The 27,342-nt window shown below is 44.3% G+C and overlaps 1 protein-coding gene across 1 annotated transcript in view; it reads left to right on the top strand.

Annotated features, from left to right (window-relative positions):
• The first annotated feature begins 891 nt into the window (after nt 1-891).
• The window catches only part of KCNH2 (potassium voltage-gated channel subfamily H member 2), a 1,778,384-nt gene continuing 1,751,933 nt past the window's right edge, over nt 892-27,342 (top strand). Inside the window, exon 1 of the mRNA XM_069645957.1 lies at nt 892-2,153. Within this exon, the coding sequence (XP_069502058.1) occupies nt 2,078-2,153 (76 nt within the window). The 5' untranslated portion in view covers nt 892-2,077. The remainder of the gene's footprint in view (nt 2,154-27,342) is intronic.

The following is a 27,342-nucleotide window of genomic DNA, read 5'->3' as shown; positions in this document are numbered from 1 at the left end:
GTATAGCGGCAACTTACCTCCAGCCCAACCGGATCACAGCCATTTTGGGGCATAATGTCATGGGGGGCCTTTCGGGAAAGAAGGTGATGTGTGGTAACTGGCGGGTTGGGGTTACCAGAAGCCGGTAATGGCCTGCAGGCCCACCGTCCAAACACCGGTCCAAGGTACCTCGGTGGGTTAATGCGCGGGCTGCCAGGGACATGCGCAGTCGACCGTTCTGAGGTTGGAATCCTGCGAGAAAGGGTCTGTCATAGTCAATCACATGGAGGTCACTGAAGAAGAGAAAAGTAACTTAGAGCGCCTCCCCCACACACACAACCGCGTCATTAAAAGACTGTGTAAGAGCATGACTGCGTTCCCTGCACAGACGGTGCTCCGTCACCTGCGCCCCCTCACTTCTTTCACGCCTCCCCTGCCTAGACCTGCCAGGAGACAAGTGGAAACGAATCCAGGTCACCCCCACCCCCCACCAACGGCGCATCTCTCAACAGTCCGGCACCTGGGCTCTGTTCCGGGCTTCTCCACCTCTCTCGACCCTTCCCCCAACGTAGTCTGTGCAAGCGGGGTGTGGGAGATGCTCGAGGTCTGCCTCCCCATCACGTCTGCCGCTCTCACCCTACCCACACCCCTGAATCCTCGGATAGATAGAGGGGTGAAGGGCCAGTCCGGCCTGGGAGGTATGGGTGGGGGGCCGGGCATCCCCACATCACCTCTCCCACCATGCAGCTGCGCCCGAGTGCGCAGGGGGGTGTCCTCCGCCAGCCGCAGGGGCTCCACTTTTCGAGCCGGAGTCGGTTTCCGTGGAAACCTCCGCTGGTCCCTCCTGCGTGTCAAAGATACAGCGTGCGACGGCGGGGGTGGGTGGGGAGGGTGGGGGCGCCAGCGATGACCGTGCCTCGGAGGCGGCAGCCCCACTCTGACTCAAAGCGAGCTGGATGCTGGAGCCGAAGCGATGGGAGGTCCGCGTGGGCGGGCCCTGAGGCGTTAACCCTTCCCACCCCCTCCTCCACCCTCCTCCACCCTCCTTCATCCTCCCACCTGCCCTGCGTGCAGGTGAGCCACAGAGCGGAATAAACACGTCCCCTTCACCCGGCTCCGGAGCCAGGGCGTGTGTACTGATCCCCCGCCTGTGTCCCTGAGGAGGGGTGCTGGGGCCCCGGAAGGGGTTAAGGGATGATCGCAGGCGCCTGGGTGCCGTCTCGGCCGCACGGTGTGCACATCCAGGCGGTGGCAAACTGCCGGCAGCGCAGGGGTCGGCGGCCGGGCGGGGTGCGTGCGGCGCCATCCAGCAGGTGAGGCACCGGCAGGTGCCACGGATGCACCCTGGGGGCCCTGACTGAGACCCAGCGACCCAGTCCCCGGCATCTTCTGGAAGACTCGGCCGAGACAAGGACGAGGCACATGTGACGGCTTTCCTCGCCCCCCAGCGGACGCGAGATCCAGATGCCACTCGAGCCACGGAGGTCGCCAGGGATGGCACTGACAGCGGCCTGAAGCCGGCGGCCAGGCGCTAGCCCGAGGCTTGGACAGTTCGTGGGATTATCAGGTGTTCGTCATCATTGTTGGCGCCAGTGTGACATGGAACAGCTGTAGAGGATTTCGGGGGTGCTTGCTCCAGCTCAGGCCTGAGGAGCCCTTACCGCAGCCTGCCTCCCAGAGGACCCCACCCCCTCCTGTCACCTTATCTGGAATTCTCCCAGGGACTTCATCCCTGATGCCCGGGGCCCCCACGACTCTGTTTTATTTTGGGAGGCCGTGCCTGGCCCCGCCACCACCTGCTCTTCCTCTCTGCCCTCGGATGCTCTTGCGTTTCCAGAAGTGACTCCAAACTTTTCTGGTCCTCGCCGTGGATTTCATCGCCGTCTCTCCTGGCAATTTCCTAGAAGGTTCGTCAGGTTGGGGGCCATCGGAAGCGCGCGCCGAAGGCCGCTCTGCAGCAGCCCGGCCCGGGAGCCGTGTCTTCTGGGCGTGCGGGCTCCGGCCCCGGGCGGAGCCGAGGGCCATGCGCAGACACAGCCCAGCAGGCAGCCGGTGAGCGTCGCACGGGCCTCATCCGTCTGGCGCCCATGGCATAAGAATGCCCGTGCGACGTGGTCACGTAGCCCCCCAGAACACTTTCCTGGACACCATCATCCGCAAGTTCGAGGGGCAAAGTAAGTGGCGCGCGCGTTACGCATACTGCTGTCTCCCCCACGGCGTCTTTTCATGTTGCCACTAAGGTAGTCCGGCGGGTTCGGCGCCTGCGGCAGAGATGCGCAGCAGTGACTGAATTGCTGTCTTCGTAAGCAGGGACCCTGCGTCCCTATGCTGGCTTCCACCACTGACCAACGGTCGGCGCTCCCGGGGAAACCACGAGATTTCGACGAGCGTCACTCCGCACATCTATCAAACACCTAGTGCTTAGAAACAGGCAGGTCGCAGTTCATGGAAAGGAAGCGCCCCGATGAAAATGCCCATTCTCTTCATTTTGAAAAAACATAGCGGAATTTACTTGCCAGTGCTGTGAGCTACACCATCTATCCAGTCACGTATTCACAGCGCCACGAAGCAGTATGTCTGGTCGCTGTAGCACATACCACATTATATAGAATGTTAACAGTGATAGTTAGGGATTCAGGGGCCGATCGCCAGCTACAAGCCAGTTAAACAAGAGGGTTCATTCAGCGCTCGTTCATAAGTTTGGGGTCCTCGGAACCTTAAGCCCGTCTTCAATGAGCCACTCTGCCCCCCCCCCTCCCCCCCCACCTCCCAGCCTCCACACATACACCACCACATTCTGACGGGCCTGATCCTGGGGTCTGCATGCCCGCATTCTTCACCCTACAGTTAGCGCTCCGAAGCGGGTGGAGAACTCAGGGGGTTCAGGCACTCACCCCTGACCTTCGCATTCAGAGCCATTCCATCGGGTAGGAATGATACCAGCTCCGCATGCAGCTCTGCGAAGTTCTGGCATCAAGCGCTGCGTCCAGAAGGGATATTCTGATTGCCAGGGCCTTAAGGGGGATGGAGGAGCGAGGCGTCTGGTAACGATAATATATGGGATAAAATACCCCTGCTGTGCTTTAGACGGCTATTGCACGTCAGCAAGCACTTCCGGGCTCTAGCAGAGGGACACGTGTAAAGTCGTCTTCATTAATGAGGTCGCACGCTGACATTGCACGTGGCAAGGGGCATTGCACCCCTTATAACACATGGGCGCATAGCCATCCTCTTTACTCCTAGGGGCCCGATATACAGAAGTTTTTTTTACAATAGCGCAATCCCATTGAAAACATCTGTGCAAATCAGGCCCTGGGCCTCTTGTTTACACTGATGCAGAAGACCTTGCAGCTGTGGGTGCGTATAATCCACCCGGGGCTGTCCAGTGTGAAATAAAACAGTATGGAGCAGCTTGTAATGTGCTGCCAGAAATGAGTAGCGATTCAGTCCAGTGCACTCAAAAAGCCACTTCGGGGTTCAACATAACATCGTGGCCGACTCTTGCTGTCAAGTCCACGAACTTTAGCAGCGCGCGAAATGAACGCCCCACGAACAGCTCCTGATCCCTGAACGGCCGTCATGGGTCATAGAAAGCTATTTTGCAAGAAAAGGACCTTGCACGCTGGTCACGCCTTGCGTGCTCCAGAGGCGGCTGCAATTCCGCTCTGTATTGTTTCACGCATCAGACATCCTGACCTCACAGAGAACTGTAATAGGCTATTACAGCTGCGGTAGTGATGTAATAGTTTTATCACAGGCGAATAGTGATACCACTTTCTTGTTACAAGTGAGTAGACAAATCGGAACTGGACTTTGATAAGACGATTTAATATAGGTTTGTATACAGATGTTGCAGGCTGATACTTTTAAAACTATAATGTGAGCGCTTCTTCTTCTTGCTGGTAGCTTTCTACCCAGCAGCAGTGATTTTGGATACAGAGGCTTGAGCCTCATTACTCCATCTTCTTGGCTTGAGTATGTAGTCGTGGGTTGGGATTCTTCTTGGTCTGTGTGGACTTGTCACAGTAGGGCTGGTTTCACAGGGTCTTTTCCGTGATGGGCCGCGGGTAGAGGTCGAAGGGGTTTGCAGTGGTGGCAGTGAGTCTTCTGATCAGAGGGCTCGGGTTCTGATCCAGTCCTTGGCAGAAGTTCTTACCCAGCTTCGCTAGATGTTCGTCCAACATCTCGATGCCCAGGTCTGTGTGAAGGTCTGCTAGCCTATAACTATAATGTGAATAGCCACACTCAACATTTATAAAGCAGTCACACATAGCAAACCCGCCCCCCACTCCGTATGCCTAGGAAATCAATGTTGTGACGCCCATCCTCAGTGCTACTGGGGGGCGGGTGTGGGCTGGGTACAGAAAGTCCCACAGAGGTCCCTTGCTTTAGAGGCCCTGGCAGAGGGCACTCATTGCCGAATGCATAGAGGACCCCATCCAGGATGCTTCTCTCGTTGTCAGTAGTGTGTAATCATGAGTTCAGTGAGGTCTGAGGGCACCGGCACTGAAGCATACCATTACTGGCGGAGAAGGACTTTTGGCTCTTCCATGTGTGCTGCCCCTTTTCAAGACCCACATGCATGTCTCCAGCTGCACACCTGAACTCATTTCAGTGCTTGCAGGCAGCAGGGGTCAAGGCATTAAAGTGGGGGGGGCTCATTAACAAATGCAATGGAAGTGACTTCGGCAGAAATTAGCATATCACGGTGAAATAGGCACATTTCATTAAATTGGCTTTGCATAACCACCCAAATTGCACAGAACGAATGGCATTTGCAAAACAAAGGAGGGTCTGGGAGTCTCTCTGCCAGCACGAACACAGCCCAATGACCTGTTCATGGGTGGATGGCCCCTGGGAGAGTCTCAACCAAGTCTTTAGCTCACTGTCCCTTTCGCAGAGGAAGTAAATCTACAGGGTGCCTGGCAGGGTCCTGATATACCCAGGTGGGTACAAGTATAAATATCAAAGAATCAGGATGAGAGATCCCAAATACAGCTGCATGGTTTTGAACATATATTTTGTGATGCCCAACTAGGCTGAAACACGTGTCTGGGGTTGCTGTTGGTACTCTTGTTCAGAGGAGAATTGCCTAGCATTTCGGTGCTGGTCTGCCCCTGGGCGGTACAAAGACTGATATGCAGGGATTTTCTCCTGTGTGAAAGGGACAGTGAGCTAAAGACTTGGTTGAGACTCTACGAGGGGCCATCCAGCCAAGGACAGGTCAATGGGCTGTGTTCGTGCTGGTAGAGAGACTCCCAGACCCCCCATTGATTCAATGGCATTTGTCTTTCATAAAATCAGACACACAAAACCAAGACAGGATATTTTCTTATAATAGTGTCTTTGAAAACCTTAAAAGGTGTGCATGATTTAAACACCAAGAACCAATACAAATGTTTTCCCTGGAACTTGCTGTACCGAAATGGAACGTGTCACCTTTAGTTATTTGTGATTTTTCATCAGGTTGTATGTACAGCGCATTGATGAAGTCTCTGGCCTACAAACCTGACAAGTGTGCTTTGATCCCTGAGGTCAGCTTTAATTCATAAATCCAAAGAGTACATTCAAAGTATCTCTTTTTAGCTGGGGGTACTAAGTCCACCCTCTGAAAAAAGTGTGTGGACTCTGTCCCCCCACGTGTACCCTTGACTTGAGCCCTGGCAGGCAGGTATGGAGCGATACACAGGGTACATAGGATTAGAGAGCTCATAAGGGCGGCCAGACCCCAGCAGCGTGCATGCACCTGTGTGACGAATCAACATTCGGCGGCACCAGTGGTCCAGGGATGAATATTGGTTTCTAAACCATAAATCAGCCTCACACCTCTAGTACACCAGAAGGGATCTGCACAGATTGGAAAAACAAGTCAATTATAAACCTCCTTGTCCAATTTTGGTAATGTGGACGGAACAGCGCGCATATCCCCGAAAGGTCGTGGATCGTTGGTTAGTTCCAACACAGCGAAAATACAACTATTACTCAATGATAAAAGGTACTGTCCAGTCACGGTTGTATAAAAATATGTTATTATTATCACAACAGACAGTTCTAGCACACTACAAAATAAACCCCGCCCTGTAAAGGAAGGAAGAGGACAGTTTCACAAAAGAAACGGATGAACTTCGGAAACTGACAGGAGGGTACTCGGTATAGTAATTAATCGTAATAGTTCAAGGATACTTGGTTTTAACACAAAGGGAGCAATGGGTCTTAAAATGTCACTAGGAGCCTATGAAGAAGGACCATAGGGACAGAACCCCAATGCACCTTGTACTGTAGGAGTTGTTAGTGCTCAACAGGGTAGAGTCGGTTTCAGGGCGCTTTCCAGCTTCTGCAACAGAGTTCAAGATGGGAGACTGCTGCGGGTATCAGGTGGCAGGCAGAGAGCGAGGCTGGACGGATGGATGCAGGCTGGCCTACACGGCAGCTAGGGGTCAGGAATCATTGTCTCAGTGCTGGTAGGTGGTTCTGAACCATTGGTCGAGGTGTTTTGGACAGCTTTAGCGACTGCTGTGTAACAACAGTCAGCGGTGCAGTCGGTTGCAGCTCGAGGGACTCCACTGTCTTGAAAATATCCTTTAAGGCAGACGTCGGCAGATGCTTGTCGATGCACTAATCCTAGCTTCTTTACTGGGCTTGTGTCGTCCTTTAAGGTGGACAGCATAAAGCTGAGCAGAGTGTGGCAGGCAGCTGCCCTGTCCTTGGTTTGGGTCAGAGACTCTCTGCCAATTCCCACCTATGAAGCTTTCTGCAGAGTCTAGCAGGGCACGCCGTGTGCTGGCTGGGTACCAATTCTGGAGCTGCTGAAGGGTCCTTCTGGATTCAATATCTCCCTCTGTTCCCAGGGAGATGTTTAGGGGTGGGATCTTGCTTCGCTCTTGGAGGACTTGGCCTTCCATCACTGAATGGGGTCCCCCTGTGGGGACGACTTGTGTTCTACACGCAGTCCCAGACATGACATTTCAATGTCTATTCATACTAAGTGTGGGAGCTGGCTTCCAGTTGACACAGTGCATATGAAAGGTTGTTGGGATTTCCTGTCTCCTTTGTTAACCTCTGCAGCCAGGCCACAGGTTGGCCTGTTTGAAGAACACTTTATTAGTATGTTAATTATGTTAATCACGCCACCAGCTGCAGGGCCCAACAAAAGACCAGGGTGGATCCATGGAACCTTTGATAGTTAATTAGTTTGCCTATGGAAGGGGGAAGGCTTGGCCCTTCCCCTTCTGAGATGACATGGTGTACTCCTGGATGTCATATCCCAACTAAATATGTCAGAAGGGACTGCGCCTGTAGGCAGTGTCCACCCAGATTACACAGGTCTACGTGTATGTCGTGCGGTGAGCATAGGAAAATGTGTGCGGATTAGCCCCACACATTTTACGGAGGTTGGACTACCATCATTCAATTTCATTTAAAATTTGAAAAAACCCTGGCGACTTCACACCCACTGAGCAGATGGTTGAATTCCTCACAACCTGTGCCCAAGCTTTAATCCTGCGCACTACGGCAGTGTGACTCAGATTCAGTCCTAGGGCATTGGTGGCTATTCACGGTGTGAGTCCCAAGTGTGGGGAGACTTGCACTGTGTTGGAATCTTGGATGGGGTCACGTCCTCTAATGTGGGGTAGAGTTTTGGAATGCATCTTCATGCAGGAGTTTAAGGGGGCAGGGAGAGGTTGCACAGTTTGGTTTTAGATTCATACTGATGCCAGTCATTTGATTACCTATTTTCCTGATCAGACTAGGCCCTGACTCAGAAGATTACCTTATGACTTTCCCAGGATCAACTCTATAGAGATTGATAGAAGGCCTAGTGCTGGTAACATCAACAGCGAGATTAAAAAAGCAGTGGACAGACACAGAGGGTAACTACAAGAGCCAGAATATAGCTGGAGATTAAGGTTAGAGAGCAAGATTTTCTCTGTGTACCAACAGACAGGATAAGTGGTGCGACACACACATGCATGCACACACACAGGGACAAACACACGCACACAGACACATGCCCTCACAAACACAGATGAACCTGCGCTGACACACACACACACATTTGCCCACACACACACACACACACACACACACACACACACACACACACACACACACACACACACACACACACATTTGTGCTCGCACACACACACACACACACACACACGCACATTTGTGCTCGCACACACACACACACACACACACACACACACACACACACACACATTTGTTCTCGCTCACACACACACACACACACATGTTCACACCCATAGATTCACGCATAAGTAGACTGGTTGAGACACACACACGTGGTCTGTGCGAGGAGGCAGACTAGGTAGGTGGGAAGGGACCGCGCACACAAGCACACACACGTGCAGAATATGTGCAACACCGGAAGGTTTTTTGTTTTCTATCACAAACGAAGAGGACAGCAGCATGTGCAATAGCAGTACCCGCTTTTCCCTCATTATGTTATGCAATGTTGATTTATACCGGGCACCGCTACCACCCAGAGGAAGTCTCCAGGCGCGCTACATTATCACAACTACGATAGATGTCGACATTAATCTATGATGTATTATTCATTGAATCGATGTAATGTATCCTTAAAGCTCTTTTTTTGCATGTAAACAATACCATAAACTGAGCGTAAATGATTGATAGTCAAAAACACAAAGGACCAGACGAGCCTGGATGCGCACTTGCAGATAACATTATATGAGTGGCTACATGAATTACAGATGGGGAGCTAGGGTGTGTCTTAGTTGGGGGTGATAGCCTACGTCTCCACAACAACAGAACATGAAAACACACATTTGGCAAAATGAAGGTGTGGCTGCGCGCCTAATACCTTTCCACAACATTTCAATTCTAAAATTGATTATTTCACGAAGGTTAACACGTGTTTTTACTCTTGATGTGTCTGTACTTTAAAACCTGACACCTGCAACTATATGGACAATATTTAATGATTACAGGTGGGATTATATATGCAAGACATAATCAAACAGTTTGGTATAGAGAGAATACAACAGCCGGGATGATTGTGCAAAATGTACCCGAACAATTGGGTATGTACATAATACAACAGCCGGCACGTTTCTTATCAACCCTGTGCTTTTTCAAGGCTTCAAGTTGGTGCTGTAGCGGCTTTTAGTTCGATGTGTCTGGCCTTCAATATTGCCATATGCAATGGTTCTTGAAATGGATCAATTTATTGGGATTTGATGTGCTACATCAATGAGACGAGGTCTTCCTCTAACTTTTCTTCGGCAAGTGTTGTATGCATTGTTCAGCAAAGACTTACATTTTTCCAGAGGCGTCCCAAGTGGGGGCTGGGAGTGCAATGGCCACGGGTCTTTTGGTTCTTGCCCCGGATAGAAGCTCAGGGGCTCCACCCGAAAGGCTAGCTAGCTCCGAGGCCCGACAGTCCCGACATTAGCGTAGCCCAGATATTTTGCTGACATAGCAATACCCTGCATTTTTATGTCTCTGTTTATGACCTCACTGTTCTATTTCTTCGTTTTTGGGTAATATTCCTCATGCTTCTGTGGGCCTGTAAACCCAGGAGAACAAACTCTCTTCTTCTTGGGCTAAGAGACATTTAAACTATGGCCACAGCGTGGACAACCGAAGCGCGCGATGAGCGACCCGTACGACAAGAAATGGGAACCATATTGTCATAAACAGAGAAATCAAATATTAAACATTTTCTGGCCAAGGAATTCACAACTTTCCAAAGAAAAGACGGAAGAACATCTCATACAATTCAAATACCAATTACATTCCAGAAAAAGGAGTTCTTTTCAACACTCATGGCATATCCCGATATTGCTGACTAGACAAGTCTGACTGAAACTCCGCAGAGCACAAACACGAAGCCTTGAAGAAGCGCAGGATTGCGGGAAACACTCGTCGGATGTTATACTTTGTACATACCAAACTGTCTGATCATTATTTACACGGATAATCATACCTGTAACCAATAAAAAGTGTGAATATAAAAGTAGGTGTTACGTTTTATAACAAAGACCCATCCATAAAGAGCACTTTGAGCCTGATTAGCAAAAGTGTTTTTCAATGAGAAAATACCACTAAAAAGCGCCTTGTGGGTCTAATTTACAAAAATGTTTCAACATGGGAAATTCCCATTGAAAACATTTTTCAGAATCGGCTCCTGTGTATCTTACCTGTAGGAAAAAAAACTAGTTCAAGAATCAGCAATGCGCAAGCACCCGTCACTCGCGCGGAAAATGTACAGATTACGCCAGCAGCAGCGCAGGTTTCCATCACCCGCAGAACTGGGAGGACAGCAGCGCAAGCTTCCGTCACCCACAGAACTGGGAGGGCAGCAGCGGGCAGCAGCGCAAGCTTCCGTCACCCGCAGAAAAGGGAGATCAGCAGTGCAGGCTTCCGTAACCCGCAGAACTGGGAGATCAAAAGTGCAAGCTTCCGTCACCACAGAACAGGAAGATCAGCAGTGCAAGCTTCTCTCACACACAGAAAAAAACACTAAAGACACAGAGGAAGCGCATGCGGCCCGCGTTCACAGTACACGTGGAGCGCAGGTAGCTGTGGTCCAGGATAAGAAAGCACACAGAACAGGCATAGCGCAAGTGCGCTGGTAGCACAAGCTTCCTCACGTATAAAAAACAAATGGCGCAGACAGAAACAGTGCAAGCTTCTCTCATTTCAACACTGCACACGTTCAGTATGAGCAACTACAGTGCTAGCCTTCTTTACACACACACAGAAATATAACATGCCATATGGGGTACAAGCTTCCATCCACAAAGCACATGTTCAGCAAGGCGAGTAACAGCTTAATATTCATTCGCAGAAAGAACAAGTAGAGCACAGATAGTGGGAGTGCACACTTTCCATTCATACAATCGCTATATTATGCACAGCAGCTTAGTCATCCTCCCTCTTGACACATAAAGATATAAAGCAAATTCAGCAGTGCAATTTTTCCTCTCTCCCATCACACATTCAGGACAGCTCAGCGTGGGACGAAACAGCGCAGCGTGCTGTCCTCGCAAGCAGAGTAAGCGGCATGTGGGCAGCAGGAGGGTCATCTGTGCTGACACAGAAATCATGCAGATCATGTCCAGCAGCATCAGTGCAGGCTTCCTTCACACACGGTTAAGACACTTAACAGCCAGCAGCAGTGCAAGCTTCCATCAGACCCATCACGCATTCAGGGCAGCTCAGCCTGGGATGAAACAGTTACAACCGTTTGAGAGGCCACCTTCAACACAGGGAGTTCCTTCCCTCCCCAAGCTAAGTGTCACACAATAAACAGTTAATGTCAGTTCTTTTATTCAGCCCTAATTCAGCCTTATATCATACCCCTTGGATCCCTTCCTCTGAGCTAACAATGAGCCAAGAACCGATCCGGGGTACGGGAAATATATTTGTATTTATTTGAATTATAGGTAGTATAAATCACAGTAAACTACACAGGCCACCTTCTTTGGGGCTCACAATGTTCTTCTTGTTACACAAATAAATCTCACAAGTGGGTCGAAAACAACACAAATCATAATTCATTACTTTCTACAAATTTAACATCAAGAAATAATTAAACTGTTCAATAAACAAAAACAATTACTTATGCAATGCTGTGCAATTTTCAATTTTATGGCGCGCTTCACATGCTAGCATTTTTGTGTACAGATTTGGACAAATTCATATGGCAATTATGATTTCACCCACATGTTTTCCTTAAAACAAACACAGAGTGATTTAGCAGTGGGGTTTCCAGACCCAACTACTTTGGTCTGTGCTGCAGAAGCCTGACATAAAAATTGGGATAATTAAAGAATTTTGGATTTCAGACCCCTCTCCACTTAAAGGCCTGCATTGGGAATGGCGCACCTATACGATTACCAAATTTAATTACAGTCTATAGTTTTAGCGCACACTGGGATTGAGCTTTGTTCATTTCAAATTTTAACAAAAATCATCCTGTGGTGTTCTGCCAAGGGAAATAATTTAAATTCATATTTTTTTTGTTGAATAGGCTAAGGATTTGCAGAGTTTTGCACCCCTCCCCAACCCACTATAAAGGGAAATTATTTAAGGGCAGCAGATTCCCCACCTTTTTGTTACAAAGGGTTCAATTCTACTTACATATTAAACCTCTGTTTAAAGTTCAGGAAAGCCAGCTGCATTTCTTGTCCCTCTAGAAGGACAGGGCAGGCGTCTGGTCACTCCACTCTCAAGGATGGTCCCCAGCTCTTCCCCATAAAGTCCAGTCAGCTTTTTCTAGGCCTCCCTAGCAATGGACAGCTCCACCCAGATGCAGTCTCCTTTGGTGATTCTGTGCGGCTGGCAGATAGTAAGTTTCAGCAGCTCTCTCCCCTCTTCACAGTGCATCCACTTTATATAGCTGTGGTGACACCATCAAAATTACATTCTTGGGGCATACCCTGCAAGAGTTCTCGCAAATAGGATTGGACAGTTACCCTTCTCTCTCCCCCGCAATCCAGCCCCTAAGAATTGGTTTAGGAGCCTGCAGCAGACAAATGGCAATTACCATTTGCAATCCCCATTTGTTCTCATGTCACATTTTGGGAAAAAACTAGTTAGGTTTCAAAACATAGTGAGTTACTAGTAACTGCCATAAGATATATGTATTCCGCTTCATTTAATCATGGAAAATTTAATAAAACAACAGCCGGGTCTGCACCATGTTGCACGGCCGTATGGCAATTTCCTTCTGTTTTTACTAAACGCATAATAGCTAGGAACATGTAATTTATTACCCATATTTCTAATTTTAGTGTCCACCAGTTCACCAACTCTTAAATTCAGGACATTTTTAGATCAGCCAGAAACCCATTTTAGATAGACATTACGAGCAGATAGAGTTCTGGTATCAGTGTATTAACACCCTAAACCCCAAATTACACATGGCACTTTTCCAGGTGTGGTGCGATGCCTCTATTCGTATGAAAATGTGTATCAGGGTTGGCCCTGTAATTAGTCGCCCCCTTTAGTATGTAATCATGAGAGTGAGAGATATATATGTGGGCCTTTTATCACCATCTGGTATTAAACTGTATAGTTGTATATATAGTACTGGTCATCGAAAGCCCATTCAAACCTGCCAATGATGCGTAAGTTATATGATGATTTTAGTGTGGGGTCATTATCCCCCTTTTTCCTTTTGTTTTCTTTTTCTTAGTAAGCAATAGTTTGTTTGTTCTAGTTTCTGTTATAGTTGATGACTTGAACATACTGAATATCTAATCTTGTTTTTTTATTTTTATGTAGATATGGATAAGTTTTTACGTATGTATAAAACTGTATCACATTAATAAATAAATAAATGAATAAATAGATAGACATTACAGTTCCCCGAGTCATAGGTGGTTGACCTTTATATCACCAAAATCACCTGGAAATTATCTAAAAAATGAAACATAGATGTAATCAGTGCGAACTGTGGTTGTTGACAGAACAGCCGAAGTTATAATAGTCCTTTTAAATCCAAGTCATTTGTCTCTCTCAGCCAGTGTTTATATTATTCTCTTTGTATTTGAAGGTTGTTGCAAATACCTGGGATGCACCAGCCAGTGCCATTTGTTCTTCCCTGGACTGGGCTTTCAGAGACAGCAAATCTAGCGGACACTTGGTTTGCGACACCCTTAGCAGGACATACTTTATTGCAGTTGTAAATAGCTGGGGTCGGGGGATGTAAAAGCCAAGCTTTCAGTGGGGGAGTTCTTTGTGGAGTTTGCACACCAACAAGACAAAAGGGTCTCCCTTGGGCCTAAATTAAATCTTCATATTACCCATCAAACAATGTTTTTCCTTTCCCTTGTTGCCGGTATTTTGCATGTGAAGCATAATATACATTACATCTTGTTTACACGCCCCGTGTCTTTTCCCTGACATCTTTATGTTGGCAGGGGAAAATTTTTCGCTTGTCTTGCTATAAACAGCAAACACACATGCAACGCCGTTTTGGTGTCAGTGTTTAAAAATCTTGTTTTTCATCTCAAAGGGACCTTTGCATTTCCTCTGCCCTTGTGAATTAAAATGCTGATTTTACTTTGGCAATGACAGGTAGGCCTTTTCACATGGCCCTTAAGTTCCATTGGTTTGGGACCTTTGATTACACCATACAGAGTGCAAAATGCTTTCCTCACAAGCAGATGAAGCACAATGTGGGCAGCAGTAGGGTCACCTTTTCTGACATAGAGATCATGCAGATCATATAGAGCAGCAGTGCAGACTTCCTTCATACACAGTTAAGACACTTAACAGCCAGTAGCAGTGCAAGCTTCCCTCACACCCATCACACATTCAGGACAGCTTAGTGGGGACAAAACAGTGCAGCATGCTGTCCTCACAAGCAGAGCAAGTGGAAATGAGGATGAGAATGCAGACTTTCACTGTGGGTATACGTCCACATTCCCTTGCTGCCTCCTGTGCCACACTCTGGTGGGATTTAACAAAGCCCCCTAATAAATGTAACTGAAGGGCCACAGGAAGCATGGCCTGCCAGCTTTCATCAAAGAAAAGACGAAAAACTGTCACATAGAAACTTAAGGCAATTTGTGGGGGTTTCTGCACGTAACACAAGGATGCATAATGGAAAAGGTTTACCTGTCATTACAAAAGGAAAAGCAGCATTTCTTATTCAGAATGGCAGAAGAAATGCGAAGGCCCCTTTCACACGGAAAGCCAGATTTTCAAACACTGACACCAACATGATTTGCTTCGGTGGTTGCAGTTTAAAGCAAAATAATAGTGTAGACGGCCCCTCGAATGATGTAACTAATGCAAATTGTGATAGAATGTTGATTCAGGGGTAATAGGAAGAATATTTAATGTATTTAGGTGCCACAGATAATGATCTTGGGCTAGAACAATTTAGATACAAGCGAAACTGAGTCACACCTAGTACAACGAGACTGAAATCTGTGCACACTTTATGGCAAAAAAAATGCCAAACTCATTCAAGAAACAAATACAGTCAACAAATATCATGAATAATTTACACTTATCAATATGATTTGAGGTAAATACAAGAATGTAACAAAAACGAATAACATTTGCATTGATAAATAATACATTTTGCAATTTTTCAAAAATGTTTTGATAGAAAAAGATCTCATAGATTGATTCTTCGTTCCAGAAATAGAGATATACACTTGTTTAAAGTGATGATTTCTAAGTGTATCCTTTTCTCTCAATACAACGCGTTTCGGGCTTTGCTGCCCTTCATCAGGTATAACAATTCATCTAGTCTGTAAAATAGATAAATAAATTCATCACTGCGTGTTTTATCGAGTAACTAATACAATACCTTCTAATCTGAGATATTTCTGTACGTCACTAACCTGAATATCCCAGAGACTCCTCTTGCCTCTGCAATAGCTAACCCGTGAGAACCTAAATGTTTCAATCTTCTCTCAAATCAAATTGGTGGAATCTGGGGGTAATGGAAAATAAACTAAATTAGATTACAAATAATGGTGGGCCATGAGTGGGACCAGTTGCTACATAATAGCGCTGGGTCCCACATCATGGCTCTTTGTAATAATAAAGTTAGGTGCACTAATGTTTTTTTAAAAAGTGAAGTGCTCACCTCCATGCAATGTGCAATGGGGTTCATTTGCTTGAAATAGCTTCAACTTCGTGCTTGGCACTGAAATTAAGCTGCCGGTTCTGTATGATGGTGAAATAATAGCCTATGGTTACTGATCTGCATCTTGTAATAATAACAACTCCTCTGTGGTGTGATATTGAGTGTGAAATTGGATTCTTATCACATTTGCGGGTTGCTCAGAGCTGGCCATCTGGTAGTAACAGATGCTTTAAAAATGTATCTTTAAAGTGCTGCTTGATGTGTTAAGGTCCTGGAAGAAGGATCCTTGTTTAGTATGTTTGTTTTAGGCTGGAATTGTGCCTTTGCCGAAATTGTTGCCTTATTCAACAGTTTACATTTTTCTCAGCAACCATACGTCATACCTCCTTAATTGATATTTCATTTTCCAGGTAATTTCTAGGCAATTTAGTTGAAATAACATTCATCCATATGCGATTTAGGAAATTTTAATGGTGAGCTAAAAGGTTTTCCTGGCTGCTATGAACATGTCAGAGATTTAAGAGTTGGCGAACTGGTGGGCAATGCAATTAGGCACATGGGGAATAAATTGCATGTTCCTAACAATTATGCTTTCGGTAAAAACGGCAGAAAATTGCCAAACGGCCATGCAACATGGTGCAGACCTGGCTGTTGTTTTGTTAAATTCCCCATGATTAGCTGAAGCGGAGTATATATATATATATATATATATATCTATATATATATTACACAGCCATGGTAGTGGCCGTGTAGTTATGGTTAAGTTGCTCATAGGAAGAGCAATTTTTGGGCATCTTATAACTTCGCTCTCCCTGGACAAATCCTCACCAAACTTTGCAAAAAAAGTATATGGCTCACTCTGAATTTTGTAAAGTTTGGTGAGGTTTGGTCCAGGGGGGGCAAAGGTATAGGGTGGGTCCAAAAATGTCTTTTTTTCCCATAGACTGAATGGGGAAAAAACTTTGCTCACGTCTACAGCTCAAACCGCTGGATGGATTTTCACCAAATTTGTGGCAGGAGCAGCGGCTTGGTCACGAAAACATGCTTTTGTAAATTTGGTGAAAATCCATCCAGTAGTTTTTAAAAAAATTACCAAAAAGTAGGTCACAAAAAATTAGTGATATCGATGTCTGGTCCGCGGACAGTGTCCTGATTGGCTAATCGGCTTGCGTCATGTCTACGGACATGCGACGTGTTCACTGATTGGATGGTGAGGAGTGTGAAGTTTGTCAGATTTTTGGAAACGCCCGCCATCTTGGATTCGCGGACAGCGGCCGCTGTCCGCGGACATTGCGGTAAAAATATATGAAAAAACACAGCATTCCACTTGTCAAATTTATCAAATAATCTCTGGGGAGGTAAGGTGTGATGAGGATGGGATGGGATATGGCTGCAAGAAGCAAAATAAATGGGTGTTTTTTGCCACGAAAGTCCGCAAACAGTCTTGTGAAAGTTCGTGAACACCTTAGCATTACAGGGTTGGTGAAATGCAGTTCTTAGGTGGCTTATAACTTTGGCGCCACTTAATGGAACTGCATGACATTTTGCATGGATATTCCTGTGCTAATTCTGAGTGAGTATGTTTGGTGGGATTCTGTCATGAGGGGGCAAAATTAGAGGGGGGGTCCCAAAATAATGTAAAGGCTTATAAATGAGGTGCCATTTGACGAATCCTCACTTATTTTAGGAAACTAATAATACATTTAGATATGAATGTTTTTCCAAAGTTTGGTAGGATTTTGTGAAGAGGGGGCAAAATTAGAGGCGGGGTCCCAAAATAATGTAAAGGCTTATAAATGAGATGCCATTTGACGAATCTGCACTTCATTTGGCACACTGATAATAGATCAAGATATACATGTTCTTGCGAAGTTTGGTGGGATTCTGTCAAGAGGGAGAAAAATTAGAGTGGGGGTCCCAAAATATTGTAAAGGCTTATAAATGTGGTACAAATCTACACAAAGGTTTGTAAAAATATTATAGATCTAGATTTAGATGTTTTCGAAAAGTCTGAATGGATTTTGTCAAGTGGGGGCTAGGTTATATGACAGTTGCATGTGCATACATTTGACACTTTTGAAAAAATAAAACATGGGTGGATTTCCAGAAAACTTGCGTAAGGAGCATTGGCAAGGACCTACAAGCATGGTTTTGCAAATGTGGCAGTGTTTTATTATTTGACAAGTGTCATAATGTAGCTACAAAAAATAGCGGTATACCTTTAGTGACTGAGGGGTAGCCTGTGGCCATGGGCAGTGGCCAGATTGTCCGGGTCATGGAATAAGGTCATGATCCGGACAATGTGGCTACTGGCCATGACCACAAGGGACAAAACATAGGATTAAAGTGGCCATGTGCACCTGGGACTGGCTTTGTGGTAAAGTTATTCGAAATTAGGATAGATTTGAAAGGGAAGAACAATGTGCTCTTGGTAATATGGTCATAGGGTTTTCTTTTTGCCTTCTGCAGGCTGCTATGGAAAGCGAAGAGGGGCCCTGTATGGTACCCCCACCTTCCCTTTCCATGGTGGCCATCCTGGAAAAGGATTTTCCTTCCTACACCGGGACGACACAGGCGTCCCGGTGTTGGAAGAAAAATCCTATTTTTTAGCACCCTGGGTTCCCGCTTTGGGAACCGAGGGTGCTAATGGCCTTCATCCCCCATTTCAGGGGCTGGAATGGGGGGTTAATGGTCCAGATACCTCGTTATCCTCGCTTCACTTGGGCTGATAACTTGGGCTGCTGGGCTAGTATCCACCGTTCCAGTCCCTGGAACAGTGGATGAACACCACAATATTCCCATTAGCATAACACAAAATGCAAATGGGAATGTTGGAAAATCTTATTTAGTCTACGCACTTTACTGAAAAATATAAAGTAGATGGAGTCTGTACATTTTGTTTTTCAGTTCGTTTTGTTAACTGTGAAAGGTGGTTCCTAAAGGAATATGTCATTTGTTGTTTTTGGATGTATTTTTTTTGGAAGGAGAGCTGAGAACGAAAGGTGGGGAGGGAAATGGGGGAAGAGCTACTAAACACTAATATGGAGGGGTAGGTGGACAAGGGAAAATGTTGTGCGTGTGTTATTTCTAAGTTAGGGGGCAGTGTTTCTAATGCGCCATGATTACAGCAGTGGTGGTGGCTCTTGGGGAGGAGGGATGGCATTAGCTGATGCCATTTTAAGATAAATAGCAGTTTTGCTAAGAGTATGTAGTGTGTATTGGTTGTTAATGGATAATGAGTAGGAATAGGTGTTGGAGCTGTCCAAGGAAAATTTTGAAGTTGGGCCACTTGTTTTTGGTCCTTGACATATATAGGCCAGGTGGTTTTGTTCTCTGGCAGTCAGAATAATACAATTTAAAAAGGTGCTATATATCTAGATGTTAACCGTGTCATATGTTCTTTAAGTACTTTCCTTAGGGTTTGGTGTCAGTTCATGGTGCACATACATGGGGAAATGAGCAGACCTCAAACACACAATTCATTTGGATACATGAAGATAACCTTTAATGTCATTAGTGTTGTGGTGCTTCATATGTATTGTTTTTACCAGCACAAGTGCTGTAAGTCTTGAATTGTTAGCTAGTTATTACATGTTTAACATTACTCAAAACTCTGATAAGGGAGCATTCATTATTGTACTATCCAAAATTACAATATTATAAATAGTGTACTTCTATGGTGCATGCTGTAGTCATTGCCTATGTTTATATATGATTAGGTTTCTGTATTAACAACAACACTCCAATACAATGATATTAGATGAGTACATTCTTTAATAGATTAAGTAGTTCATGATAGGTATCCCGATCACTCCTGACATCTTGTTATCAACAATATAAACACAACTCCTTGTAGAGACTTTTCATCAAAATGTATTTCACGTGTGATGTCATCGGTGATGTCGTCAATGACATTTGTGATATCATCTTTGATGTCCTGGGTGCTAGTCTTAGCAGTGCACGGTGGTGGCGCGAGTTATGGTTTCTTAGCTTACCATAACTGGCGAATTTCAGGGGTTTTTCGGTTTTACTTGGAACCATAACATCCGTTTAACTGTTAACAAGTGACTCCCAGCCTTCTTAGGATGACTTGCTAGGTTAATTATAGCTTCTCAGGACACCTTCACAAGCAGTTACATAGTCCTTAAGTAAGTTACATTAATAGGACAGAAACACTGGCAGCCCATCACCCAGGCTTCAGGCTGACTACCTGCCCAACATGGAACCTTCCCTCAGGCATTCCGACACTCAGACACAAACACTCCACATGACATCACAACATTCCTTCTGCATTCCCACTACCAAGCTAAGCCAGACACAACACATCTCCTCCCCTTACATTGGCAATTTGCACAAAGCAACAATACATAACGCATACACAACACACCTCCCCTCTTCCGACACCAACACAGGCATTACACAACACACCTCCATACACATCAAAATCATTCACACTGACTCACATCATCAGGGCAAGCACACAACATGTGCTCTGACACTCAAACACTTGCCTCATACCCAATGTGCTGGCCAGGCACACCAGGACCAACAACTAATGTCACTGTCACACTCCGGACCCTGATGGGGTGAAAAGAGTCATAGAAGGACACGCAGTACAGCTAAACACAGCCGCACATGCACAACAAATAGAAAAATAAATTATTTGTGGTAAATAAACCACAAAGTCGGGATAATACGTGACCATGCAATGCCTAATACCACAGGCACGCCCAAACCAACCAAAACCGGGGGCGCTACCACCCGTACACACATACCCCTAACCATGCGTGACTTATACTGCAGTCACAACCCTACACCTACTGGGGGCGCTACCACCCAGATACCATACCATTCACCTTGGATGACTGACCACAGTCAAGCTCCAACACTTGGTGGCGCTACCAACTCACACAGCCATACGTGGGATAACCATGCATAATTCATTACAGTCATGCACCGACATGTATGGTGGTGCTACCACCATAAACCCACATACACTGTTTAACCCTGCGTGACTCATCACAATCACGCCCATACTGTACTGGAGGCGCTACCCCCAAACACCACATAACGTGGCACTACCTCCCAAATGCCCTTGTGTATATCATTCCACACCATACTCAAAATATTACTGAAGGCGCTAGCCCCAGAAATCACATTTGGAAGGCACAAACATGCTGACCTGGCATTCACACCATCAGCAAAACCATACTTATATATCACATATAAGCTTCACCCAAAACCAAACACATGGGAGGCGCTACCCCCGCATTCATCAAACAATCATATCCACACCTATACAAGAAACAATTGAAGGCGCTACCCCCAATCTCACTAAATTCCCAGAGCCAATACAGATTTTCTATACTGTGCACAATGCATCACATAAGGGATTATAAAGTTCACATTGCATTGCTCTATACATTTGAAATGATGCATTTTTTTAAAACACCATATTTCATGAATTCCGAACCAATCCAATCCTAATAGTCCATGTCGCAACTTAGCGACCTAAACGCTGAAAATCCTCAAGATGGTTAGTTCTAGCCTCTAATACAATACAATAAATGTCATGAGCACATTTCCATATCCAATCCTAAAAGTCCATGTCGCTATAAAGTTAAGTTAAGTGAAGTGGGAAGTAGTTGCTTTCAATGTAAAGTGGCGGGTTTGCCCATAAAGGAAGAGCAGAGCTGTCCCATTAGGTGTAATCATATGTCCCAGCAGGTGCAACCAGGGACAAGGCAAACCAAGGGAAAGCTCCCCATGATGAAGACAATGAAAGTAAATGATCAAGAACTATTTCATCAAGAACTGATCTCTTTAAATTCACCAGAAAATTGAAATTAACCAAATGTTATGCTACTCAGGTGAAAGATCGGAGGCAAAATAGTCAAGTTGAAACATTAACAGTATTTCCTTTATCAGAGACTGATCAAGTAACTTTAACATGTCTCTGTGAACTACAATCAAATCCGGATTCTAGAGACATTGAAATAAATATAAATGACTCTGAATTAAAGGAACAATTTGGAATAGATACAGGTATGAGCAGCTCCAGCAATTTCAAACCAAAGTCAATTTTTTGCCCCAACATCTTTTGTAGTCCTATTGATATATTTGAGGAACTGGTGATTAAAGACTTGAAAACTTTGTCCTCTAAAGTATCCGACATGACAATGAGGAATCTGAATACACCACAATTACATGCCCTCGAAAAGTAAAAGAATGACCACACAATTGTGATCTGATAAAGGTGGAGGAGTGCTGATCATGGACAATACATGCTATAAGAAAGAAGCATCGAGGCAACTTAATAATGTAATGTGTTATGAAAGAGTAGGCAGAGCAATTCTAAATGTGACTAAACATACATTTTCTTCCCTGTTACGAAAGTGGTGTGATGAATGACTTATAGATGAAGATGAATACTTCTTCTTAAAAACAGAATATCCCATTACAACGATCATATATTTCAATCCAAAGTTCCATAAGAGGCTAGTAGACACGCTGGGGCACCCAATAGACTCTTCCATTGGAAGTCTATTAGAAAATACCTCTAGATTTCTGGATCATTTCTTACAGCCGTTTGTTCTCAGTCTCAATTCTTACATTCGGGATACTTCTGATTTATTGACCAAGCTTAGAGATGTCAACTGGGAATCCAACTATTTTTTAGTTACCATAGATGTTACCTCACTTTATGCTTCTATAGGTCATCAGTATGGTTTGAAGGCCTGCAAGTATTTTCTTGAAGGCAGGTCAGTTAGCTATCAACAGCACAATTTAATGCTTTTGGACATTCTTCAGTTTTGCCTTGAAAATCATTATTTTCTATATGAGAACAACTTATATAGGCAAACTCAGGGGACAGTCATGGGCTCATGCATGGCGCCCACATATGCAAACCTGTATATGGGTTGGTGGGAAATGAATTTGGCTTGGAGGGAGGAGTTGGAATCATTTAGCAGGCACATAGTAGTCTGGTATTGATTCATTGATGATTTATTTATAAAATGGGATGATACTGAGCAATCACTGTTACAGTACATCACTGTCTTAAATCACAACATGTTCAATCTTGAACTAACCAGGACCATCAGCAAGAAAGAACTAGTCTTTCTAGACACCCAGTTGCGAGTGGAAGAGGAGATACTTATATCCAGTCTCTATAGAAAGACAACCAGCTCCAACTCCACTTTACATGCGAATAGCCACCATCCAACCTCCCTCAAAAAATCGATACCATATGGGGAATTTTTGAGAGCAAAACGCATATGTAGTTCAGAAAGACTTTCAGAATGAAGCCAAACTGATTGGCAGAAGATTTACAAACAGAGGCTATGCCAAGAATACAGTGGTAGAGTGCTATGATAAGGTAGAGAAGGTGAAAAGAACTGACATGTTTAATCCAGTGCATAGACCTAAAGATGAAGGAATTAGGTTTATCACAGGATTTAATCAGCAGGCTAAACAAATTAAATCTATAATGCGGAGGCATTGGAAAGTATTAACCACTGATAATGACCTAAGTAAAGTTTTAGGTGAAAGACCTGGTGTTAATTTTTGTAGAGCGCCTACTTTAAAAAGATTTTTGGCTCCCAGCACTGTTAGAACAGAAAATGATGTACAAAGCTGGCTTCATGGCAATAGTCCAAATGTAAGCTTCATGAAATGTGGCAATTGTAAAATGTGTGATCATGTCTCTAAGACACCTTTTGTAAGTTCCAAATGTTTAACATCAGCACCCAGATAGAAATGTGAATGTTTGCATGGGTCGCACCCAGCTAGAAATGTGAATGTTAGCATGTGTCACACTTAGATGGAATTCTTAACTTTATCCTGCGTCGTACCCAGCTAGAAATGTGAATGTAAGCATGTGTCACACTTAGATGGAATGCTTAACTTTAGCCCGCGTCGCACCCAGATAGAAATGTGAATGTTAGCGTGTGCCACACTTAGAATGAATTCTTAACTTCAGCCTGTGTTGCACCCAGATAGGATAATAAAGATTAGCAAGTGCCTTACTCAGATGAATAGTGAATGATAGCAAACATCACACCTAGACATAATTGCAAGGACAGCAATGCCAATTTAACCAATCCACTAACAACTTTACCCCTCTGCATACACCTCTCAAACTCTAACCAAATACAACCACAAACCTACAGCACAGCAATCCGCACAAACTTCACTACACTGCAACAACAAGACAAACCACACATAGGCTTGCACAATAGCACACGATGACTACCGACCGTAAAACACCCCAAGCCCAGCCAAAGGACCCACTGGGCTGAGGCTTCCAACAGCACATCACTGCTCTCTTGCGCTTTTCCACCCTATTCCCACTAACTCAGCCCCCCTCCCTTTTTCAGAGTGTCAGGGGACCACTCCGGTGGTGATAGTGCACAGTATAAATATCCTTTAACATTAACATTAACATTAACATGGAAGTAAAAACAGAGAATCACATGTATTACGAAATGTGTGGTATAGGCGGTTACATGTAGTTGTGGATTACACTACATTGGATCCACAATAAGACCCTTGAAACTGCGTATTTTACAACACTACAGGGTGATTAAAAAGAAAGACCAAACTTATTCTCTGCCCATGCATTTTGAAGAAAAGCATAAAAACAATGTTAAAGAGATGTCATTTGTTGGGCTAGCTCATGTTCCCCAACACAAAAGGCAGGGCAACAAAGAGCTTAAGTCGCGCCAGCTAGAGGCTAAACTAATCTATACATTAGACTCACTGAAAGCTGATGGGCTCAACAGTGACTCTGAAATGCATGTTTTTCTATATGAATAAGATGTACTTAGCAATTGTTGACTATATGGAAAAAACGAAACAATGAATCAATGACTTAAAAATCCCCCTTTTTTTGCAAAAAGATTGTATGCAAGTAGACCAATGCATAGGCGAATAATTTGCAAGAATTTCTAAATGCATCCCCTATAGTAAATGTAAAGTTATCTCTCCTTTAACTCTCTTCCTTTTAATAACATGCACTTTTGTACTTTATATACGCTAATTTGGCCTACAATAGGTTAATAGTAAAGGTGATACCTTATATCCTCAGCCTTGAAGTTTAAAACAGTGGGTTTAAGCTTAGAATGTGTCTGGTATGTTTGAAAATGTAGTGTCCTGAATTATTTATAGTCCACTATTTGATGAAATAAGTATATACAATAAGAGATTATGCACTAGCACTTTAGATGTAACAAGTTTGCACTTTTGATACATGGAATAATATTCAACATGTATAGAGCACTGTCGCTTTTGTAATATATGTAAGGTCTTATGAATTGTTGAGTTATTATTAAACAGGCAGCAGCACTTTATTGGTATGAAATAGGAGAATCAAGATTTATTGTATATAACTGCACTGACAGTGTGAAAATTATGGGGCTGAAAATGATAATTTGGGCGAAACTGCTGAATTTTCTCTGTTGCTTGAAAAACTTGCGCTATTGGGAGCTAAGTGGCACATAGATGGAAATTCATTTCCATTCGATGTAGCCAAATGTAAACGGTAGTTAGCACATTAGTGTAATATTCTCGCATATCATTCGGCTTGATGCTCTGAAAGCAGTGTAGATCATGGGACCTTAACTGGCCCATTCTGCCACTTGAATTGTAGAAATATCGTAATTATACACATTATTTTAATACATTAAAATACTTTTCCATAGGCATTATGCCATAATACAACCTTTTAAGATGGTGGACTTTATAGCCAGTCAGATCATAGAGTCCTAGTTGGACGGATTGACTAGCTAGTCACATGACCTGTATGGCGTGAATGGGCGGAACCGGTCACTGGATCTACACTTACCTCTTGAAAACAAACATGAGAAAGCAAGTTTAAGGATAATAACAAGCCTGAAGAAGCTCACAAGCTGAGCGGAATGCGTGGCAGTTTCCACCCAGTGGGGTGAGTTTTATGCTTGACCTGGTTTGCACTAAGATAAGTGTAAGACTTTTTTATTGTATATATGAGGCTCATGTGAAAATAAATTAATGGAATACTTGTTTTTTCACCAAGTTTGGTCTAGTGTGCTTGGGCATTTTTTTGCAATCTAACTTATGCAGTCAGTGGACTTGTCTTGACTGGAGTGGATGGTGATATATTTTTTGAAATGTTTTGAGCTTAGCCATCTCTGGCCCAACAGCACCAGCTATTTAAAGAGGTAGCGCACAGTCTTTTTGGCTCTAACCATATATATATATATATATATATATATATATATATATATATATATATGTTTTTGACACATAACTAGATTTTAGCCCAAATTTGACAAGAAAACAAAAGGGGATTGCAAATGGGAATCACCATCTGTCTGCTCCAGATTCCTAAACACTCCATAGAGAGAGGCTAGATTTGGCAGGAAAGAGAAGGGGTACTGTCCAATCCTCAGTGCGAGAACTATTGCAGGGAACTGGCCAATGTTGTAAACTTGATGGTGTCTTCACTAGTATATAAAGTGGATGTGCTATGAGAGACAGGGGAAGAGCAGCTAAAATTACCACCAGAGAGATCTTCTAAAACTTACCATCTGACATCTGCAAGGAAACACCAGTGGAGATTGCTCAGATTGCTCTGATTGCATCTGGGTGGAGCTGTCTATTGCTGGGGAGGCCTAAACAAGCTGACTGGGCCCTATGGTGAAGAGGTGGGGACCATCTTTGAGAGTGGAGTGACCCGACCCCTGCCCTGTCCTCCAAGAGGGTCCTGAAATGCAGCTGGCTTTCCTGGACTTTAAGCAGAGGGTTTCAATGTGAGTAGAATTTAGCCAGTTGAAACCGCACGTGGGGGAATCTGATTGCCTTAAATCCATTCCCTTTATAGTGGGTGGGGAGCAAAACTGTGTAGCTCCTTAGCCTGTTGAATAAAAAAAATTAAATGAATTCCCCTTGGCGGAAAACACCAGAGGGTGATGTTTGTTAAAATTAAAAATTAACAAAGCTCATTACCAGGGTGCGCTGAAAACTATAGTCTGTAATTTAATTGGGCAATCTTTCTGTTCAGCTTTTTTACCATCCACCTTCCCCAACACAGACTTTTAAGTGGGGGGTGGGAGGGGACTGAAATCCCAAATCCTCATATCATCCCAATTTTTTACCATCCAGCTTCCCCAAAACAGGCCTTTAAGTGGAGGAGGGTCTTAAATCCAAAATTCCCAAATCATTCCAATTTTTCTGTCCGACTTCCCCAGTTCAGACCAAAGTAGGGTGGGGTTTGAAATCCCCACTGCTAAATCACCCAGTGTTTATTTACTGCTAGCCTTTTAAGGGAGCAGGACAACTGAAATCGTACAGCATTGCAAATGTCAAGTGATGTTATTCAGGGACCTGTGTTGATGATAATTTATTTCGAAATTTGTATGAAGTAAAATATAGTGATTTAAGTTTTCCCAAACAAATTATTTATTATTTATGTTTTTTTATTTTTTTTATTGTGCATTTAGTTTAATTACAAAACTTTAAGCACATGTATTAATCACAGTAACTATTTAAAATATGTACAATTTTCCCCATAAAAATATTAAAAGAAATTCATAATCATATGTTCAAAAGTACATATACAAAATTAATTCGTTTTACACGTAATATTTCTACATCGTCATCATATGTGAATTCACAGAATATGATTGCAGCGAAAACTCAATTTTCTTTAACACAAGGTTCCATATTAAAGAGGCAGCGGCAGTAATCACGACCGATTGAGCCCTGAACAGTGTTGACCAAAA

The sequence above is a fragment of the Ambystoma mexicanum genome, chromosome 2p, assembly GCF_040938575.1.
Source record: "Ambystoma mexicanum isolate Mex_15411 chromosome 2p, UKY_AmexF1_1, whole genome shotgun sequence".
NCBI lineage: Eukaryota > Metazoa > Chordata > Amphibia > Caudata > Ambystomatidae > Ambystoma > Ambystoma mexicanum.
This window is presented reverse-complemented; position numbering and strand designations above follow the sequence as displayed.